The following is a 7500-nucleotide window of genomic DNA, read 5'->3' as shown; positions in this document are numbered from 1 at the left end:
TGCCGATGGAATGCTTATGAGTGGCATTGTATAAAACAATCACATCACATGCAAGCCATTGATACCCAATATTACTGGTATCATTGACGCTAATAAATTTCTGAAGGATTACTGGTAAGGAATATAATGCCAACATGATATCCACTACTTGAAGCTTTTAAATGTACTTACTGTGGAAGCTGATGAATCTTCACTACTGATGGATCTGAATCTTTGGTCTTAGCTTTTCGCCGTCTGGAGCTTCGCTTTCGTTGTGGTCCTGCAAGTTCAGGTGGGACTTGCAAGTGTTGATTTACTTGTTGCTGTTGCAGCAGCATCTGCTGTTGTTGTTGTATTCTGGCACGTGATGCTGGGGAGAAGGTGACATTTCTGCGGAGTCTATGTGGAATGGGTGCCATGGCTGCTGCCGGGGGACGGACTGACATGCTGCATGTGAGAGGGATACATCATAAATCCTCTTTGAATCTCTTCCTCTGTCCAATATCCAAGCAGGACAAACAGACCTTCCACCCTTGTATGAGACACAAGCCCTAACTCACCTGTAAGCCCTTTCCCTCACTCCCCCATCGTAGCCTTCGCTGTCGTCGTCCAGATCGAAAGCCTCGGCGAGTTCCAGGTGAGGATCCGCCCTCCGAAGCCTGTCCAGTCCCAGGTGGTCCAAGTGGGCGGTGTCCTCCCGGTAGAGGCCGTGAGAGCCCGTGTGGTACAAGGGGGCGTGGTCCCTTATGCCAGGGGAATCCCACGAGCTTTGTTGCCCCTGCAGGTACTTGTGGGAGTTTTTGCGTCTGTTTCTCTCCTCCACGACTGTTTCGGCCAAGTATCTGAAAGAAGGCGGGGAACTTTATACGCTTGCTGAATACACATTAGTCGCAATTACACATAGTTATCGTTTTTATATACATCTTATACTTCTACACTCATATAAGTATGAACAGATGCACTTCATAATACTTAACCCGGACCAATGATGTATGCTCACTACAAAACTTTTATCTGCAGTACATGTAATGCATTCAAGGCTTTTGTGTAACAGTATATGTATATCTCCCCAAACGGGGTTCTAATTACTTCAACGCACAGTTATGATGTTTACAAAGGCCTTGTGAAGACCATTGTTTTGTTATAATTAGTTTCAGGGAGTTTCGCTTAACCTATGATTATGTTTTTTTTTCAGTGCTAAACATTAATGATCATTGTTAACCATACTGTCAGTAGTAAATTCCAAGAGAAAGCAGAGAGCCGGAACTTAATATTAATGAAGTCATGAAGCAACAAGGAATATCGTTATATCAATCAGATGCATTATAACATCAAGTCGTATATAATGTAGAAGATGTAATTCTTCTTGCTTTCTTCATCCTTTCTCGTTCTTGACCTCACCCCCTGACCCCTTCTCTCTCCCTCGAGCTGCCTCACCTCACGGCCTCGCTGTGGTGGTCTTCGAGAGGCGGACCAGCCGGGTTCACGACCCCGCCCACCACCGTGTTATGCAGGTGGTGGGCGGGCGCGGCGTGGAGGCGCACCTGGTCCTCTTGCCGCACGAAATTCCTGCCTCCGTAGAAGGTGGAGCCACCGATGCTGAAGAGGTCGTCGGACACGGTCTCGTGGAGGTTTTGGTTCCTGCAGCAGGCCACGATGCACAGGACTACCGAGCCTACCAGCAGGAGCCCTGTTTCGCAGATATGGTGACGGTGTGAATCATCAACGCAGAACGACCATACATTTAGGTCATGGAATAGACACCGTTGTTTACATGTTGGTCATGAACACTGAACAAAACCAACTAATGCTATCAGGAGACATTATCTTTATGTTTTTTTTTTTCCTCTTTCCTCTTGCTCTTACGTTAAACAAAGGATCCTGCATAGGCCTAGCCCTGGACGGGAAGAGCATACTAACCTCCTAGTCCAAGTAAAGTTAGTCCGACCGCTACCAGAATAGTGTCTTTGGGAACGTACTCGTAGGCGTGTGACGTCACGAAGGTTCCCACGCCCATGAGAATCACGCCCACCACGAACACGCACAGCACATAGGGAGCGCCCACGACCGGCCCTTTCTAGAAAATAATTGTACAAAATTATAAGATATAGAGTATGAAGACGGGGACTGGGAGGAAGGATCCGTGTATTTCAATTTATAAGATTTGATATCCAAAATGTCAGTAATTATATCTCATAGATAGATTAACGACCATCTATTTATATTTTCATTTTTCCTTTAATTTCAACCTGTATAATCTGTTCCTAGATGTGTTGCTTTCCAAGTGGGTGAAAAACTGTAGGAAAGTACGAGCTACAACCAAAACCAATCCGTATTAAAAAAAAAGAAAAAGAAAAAAATCATGACACCAATCTATTCATATTCAGATTTTCATTTCACTTTTTTTTCATCCTCTGGCCTAATCACCATGAAAACTCTCGGCAACCGTCATGCACTATTGGTCGCCATGCAAGAGTTTCCCATCAAATGTACATTTCCCTCACACTCCCATGATTCCGTCCTCATCATCATTAGTGATTTTAGGAATAGGTATAAGTTTTTATTTTTTTCAAATTGATTTCGGTGCGACGCTATAGACATACGTTGGTTTTGTTGATGTGTGTTTTTATTTTAATTTCTTTTCGTTTGTTCTGTGTTTGAATATTCTTTCTCGTTTTTTTATTTCCTATTTCTTTTTTCTTCGCTTTCTTTACCTCTGTCCACTCTCTCTCTCTCTCTCTTTCTCTCTCTGTCTCTGTCTCTCTCTCTCTCTTTCTCTATCTATCTCTGTCTCTCTCTTTCTTTCTCTATCTATCTCTGTCTCTCTCTCCCCTCCTCTACCTTTCTCTCTCTCTCTCTCTGTGTTTGTCTGTCTGTCTGTATCTCCCTCCCCCTTCTCTCTCTCCCTACCCCTCTCTCTCTTTCTCTTCCTCCCTAGCAGAATGATGATAATGACTCTCTCACTCGATCTCCACCCCCTTTCTCTCTCTATCTATCTATATATATATACACCCCCCCCCCCGTCTCTCTCTCTCCCCTCCCCCTCTTTCCCTCTCTCTCTCTTTCTCTCCCTCCCCCCCTCTCTCTCTTTCTCTCCCTCTCCCTCTCTCTTTCCCTCTCTCTCTGTGAGGTGTTCTTCACACAAGGTTTTTTGAAGGCAAAGTCTGGTGTTCTTGTTTCCTTCATGTGAAATAAAATATTTACTTGGTAGCTTGACTGACGTCTCTGTTAGGTGCGTGTCTCGCGGACGAGGCGGGGGTCGGAATGCCCCGATGACCTGACGCTGGGTCGCTATGAATAGTTGCCTAATTCGTTTTTATAGCATCGTTACCATCGTGGAGCAAATCGTCCTCGACTCGCAAGTATTGCGAACAACAAATATTAGGTGAAGTCGTCCTTGAAGGGCGACGTTGCTTCCGGCCTTGTATGGCTCAGGTCAACTTCAAAGACTGGCGGTGGATGTCCGTGCGTCATGTTGGCGCGTTCTCGTTGTCCCACGTCCCGGATGTCGGCATATCAGATTCCGGTTTTTCGTTTTCTATGTTCTTCCGTACATGCTTGGCTGCTGCTTTTTGGTTATTTTGCAGGCGGGCCTTCCACGTTATAATTGAGTGTGTTCGGCTGTCCTCTTCGACGGGTGCCGCATTCTTGGTTTCTGGGAAATGACAGCCATGCTCTCTCTTCTGGGCGTTTTTGGCGTCTGCTGCTTCTGAGCTTCCAAACCGTAGTGTCTTTTGGCGAACGCATTCCGGGCCTCGTTTCGTAGTTCTTGGCGTTCCGTAACCTGCTTGATAACCTTTACATACAGGGCCAAGATAAGAGGGAAAGAAGGACGAACAGAGAGTGGGGGATGGTGTGTGCATAATTCGATATTTTATATTATTTTACTTTGTTTTTCTTTCTTTGACTTTACTTTTTTTTTGTTTTAGTTGATTTTAATTTTTCTAATAAAGATAGATAAAGGAGGGAGATACTTGCAGCGACCCGCAAGGGACTACTTCAACTGCAAGCTTCTCAGGTAGAGGGAGACAACAGTGGCAACCGGCAAAGGTTTACTTGAACCAATGAGAGTCTCAGAATAAATAAGAAAGGATGCTTCAAAACAGTTAAGTCGTGCAAATAACTATCACATTATTGTATCAACAAACTTTGGGCGTTAAAAGAATTGTTATGGGTGGCACTATGTCGTCCTACCGACTATTTGAATTCATTAATTCGTTTTATGCCATGCCACTGTATTAGTGTCAAGTATGTTCGTGATTTTTTTTTAAGTAGCTATTGCAAGAATAAGAGAATAATTGTTAGTTTATAGAAATACAATGCGTCTTCAGTGAGCAATGAGTTTGAGATAGAAAGTGAACGTGAGAGACACAGAGTTTGAGAGATGTATGTATGAGTGAGTAAGAGGTGTTATATCAAATTCGTATGGAATTATTTCTTTTAGAAATAAAAAAGATAAAATAAATACTGTACCTAACTTAACATTTTAATCTTAGTACTTACATAATAATTAACTATGATAATAATATCAATCTCGTAGATGATTATGAAATCGCGCTCGACATATGCGAATAATAATGATAAAAGTGAGGTACTGATCCGAATTGAGATTACTCCATTCAATCTGCAATCGGATGGTTGGCTCGCTGCAAGTGGAAACGTCTTATGCAACCCTTAGCATCTCTGGCTACGGAATCCGTTTTACGCTGTGTTTGACCGGCGAAGTAAGCTTAAGTAATGTATGTGATACATGAAAAATTAATAACAAAAAGGAGAAAGCATAATTTATTTATCATATTCCATATGGTTAATATGAATATGAAAAATGAAAGGAAAGAGAGCATAGTGCACTTTACCATATCTCTCTCACAACATGATTGCGAAGATTTAACAAACCCAAATAAACCTTATTTGATCATGAACGAATCCCGCACGGTTGTGAAGGATCGTCGGTCTTCAAGTTTTATGGGACATCAGGATTGACAAGGCTGGTTTGCCAAGCCTTTCTGAAGGTTTCATCGTCGTACCATGGAGGCCTTGCTTATTAAATATATTTCTACTTAATATCGATGAGGGGGGTGGGGGTGGAGGGAGGGTACACGGGGGGAGGGGAAAAGCTAAACTTTCTGCTGTGACCTGATGCTTGTCCGAGGGTCACATAGCGTGGCGTGGGGGGCTGAGGGCGGGGTTCGTGGCGTGGTGGCCATAAACGCTACAATGTTTTTTTTGGGGGAGGGGAATTTATAAATGGAATATTCCTTAAAATACTAACGAACTTTCAGACTCGTGTCGTTTACATACATGAATTGTAGAATTATAGAATTCGATAACACAAACGAGTGATTAACGAATGAGAAAAAAATTATGTAGCGTCATAGAAAAAAAATTGAAACATACAAAATTACTTTCTTTAAAGTTGTTTTATGGCAAAATATACAATACATTTAACGCAGTTATCAAATTAATAGTTCGATCACCGATAAGAATGTAATTATAATGTTGAAAGTGTGAGAAAAAACGCTTTGCCTAACAGAGAACATTTGAATTTCTTTCACTGGTAAAACACATAAGCACACGTATATGGGGGACATAGAGAAAGTAGGAAATAAGGAGGATCGGCCCATTGTATGTACTTAGTGTTTTGTGAAGAAATGTCGAGCGGAAACATTTCAAAGGGAAGTTTAAGTGCGCGGGTGTGGAGGAGTCAATCTTGTCCTAATCTCGATTTCTTGCTCACTGCGTCGCCAGGGCTTAGTGTTCCAAATCTTGATGTTGGAAATGCCTGGGTGTTCCTATGGCCTTACGTCCTGACACATTCTTGCGATGTAGATTGCCATTACATGGCGAGCGGTCCACGATTTTTAAGAAAATAGGAGGCGGGCCCGATCCCTGGCTGGCACCAATTTGTGAGGGTCTCACCGCTGCTACCAATTTGTGAGGGGGTACTCACATAGGTCTTTTTTGAAGCCAAAGTCTGGTTTTCTTGTTTCCTTTATTGGGTGTTAACGGCACAGGTGAAATAGAATATTTACTTGGTAGCTTGGCTGACGTCTCTGTTAGGTGCGTGTCTCGCGGACGAGGCGGGGGTCGGCGGCGGGGAGCTGATGCACCCTGCACCTACGAGGGCGAGTCCAGGTCTATCTGAGGGCGAAGTGAGGTAGAGAGCCAGTGGAGAATGCCCCGATGACCTGACGCTGGGTCGCTATGAAGGGTTGCCTAGTTCGTTTTTATAGCATCGTGACCACGTGGCAATCTCGTGTATCCACGTGGTCTCTTACGTGGGCTCACACTTTCTCTCTCTCTCTCTCTCTCTCTCTCTCTCTCTCTCTCTCTCTCTCTCTCTCTCTCTCTCTCTCTCTCTCTCTCTCTCTCTCTCTCTCTCTCTCTCTCCTCACTCTCTATCTTGCTGTCTCTATCCCTCCCCCTCTCTCCTCCTCCTCCCCTCTTTCTATCTCTCCCTCATCACATATGAAAGAACGACCCCTCCTTCCGCCCCCCCCCCTAAAAAAAGTAAAGAAAGAGAGAAAAGAAAAGAAAAAAAAGGATATACATCCACGTGCCTGTCTCATCGAGAGTTGATATTGGAAGGATTAGATTACATTTGCAGGTGGGCAGTCGTTGAAGAGATTAACCTCTCCCCCCCCCCTACCCCCGAATCCTAACCCCCGTCCCCCTTCCTTTCCTGTCGGTTCGTGTGATCTTGTGTGATCTTACTAAAGTTGTCAAGGTTGTAAACTCATGTTGATGACCCGTGCAAGTGGAGTGCGTGCAATGGTATGCTATGGGTTTCGTTTCAATACATGTATACGCACGTGTATACACATCCATTTTCTCCCCCTTACACAAAAAAAACAAAAAAAAAACACATAGATGGGCATATACTCTCTCTATCTCTCTCTCTCTTTTCTCTCTTTCTCTCTTTATTATCTTTAATGTTATGATTATCATCATCATTACTATCAATATTATCATACTTATTATGATTGATATATCCATTTTTGTTATCATTATTACGATCATTATTATTGTCCTGATCATTTCATTATTATCATTATTATTATTATTATTGTCATTATCAGTAATATTATCACTTATTATCATAATAATGATTATTATAATTTTCATCATTACTGTATAAGGATGAAAATCATCATTAGAAAAATATGAATTAGTAATAATGGTGATAATAATAATGATAACAATATTATTAATGATGATAATGATGACAGTGATAATGACACGGATAACTGATAATGATAATGATAATAATAATAATGATAATAATAATAATAATATTAATAATAATAACAACAACAACAACAATGATAATGATAATAATAATGATAATGATTAAGGTAATAGTCATCATAATGACAATAATAATGATGATAATAATGATAACAATAACAACAATAACAACAATATCAATAATAATAAAATCAATAACAATGATGGTGGTGAGAAAGATAATGAAAATGATAACAACAACAACAACAACATTGATAATGATAACAATGATAA

General features: G+C 41.8%; 1 protein-coding gene across 1 annotated transcript in view; it reads right to left on the bottom strand.

Moving 5' to 3' along the window:
• The window catches only part of LOC122243362 (uncharacterized), an 11107-nt gene that overhangs the window by 1904 nt on the left and 1703 nt on the right, over positions 1-7500 (bottom strand). Inside the window, exons 2-5 of the mRNA XM_043000907.2 lie at positions 1900-2056; positions 1417-1669; positions 540-821; positions 172-426 (exon numbers count right to left, since the gene is read on the bottom strand). Of these exons, the coding sequence (XP_042856841.2) occupies positions 172-426; positions 540-821; positions 1417-1669; positions 1900-2056 (947 nt within the window). The remainder of the gene's footprint in view (positions 1-171; positions 427-539; positions 822-1416; positions 1670-1899; positions 2057-7500) is intronic.

Source organism: Penaeus japonicus, unplaced genomic scaffold, assembly GCF_977035675.1.
Source record: "Penaeus japonicus unplaced genomic scaffold, GWHDUDI00000001_assembly GWHDUDI00000016, whole genome shotgun sequence".
Taxonomy (NCBI): domain Eukaryota; kingdom Metazoa; phylum Arthropoda; class Malacostraca; order Decapoda; family Penaeidae; genus Penaeus; species Penaeus japonicus.
Note: the sequence above shows the minus strand (reverse complement) of the source record. Positions and strands in the feature narration are given on the sequence as shown.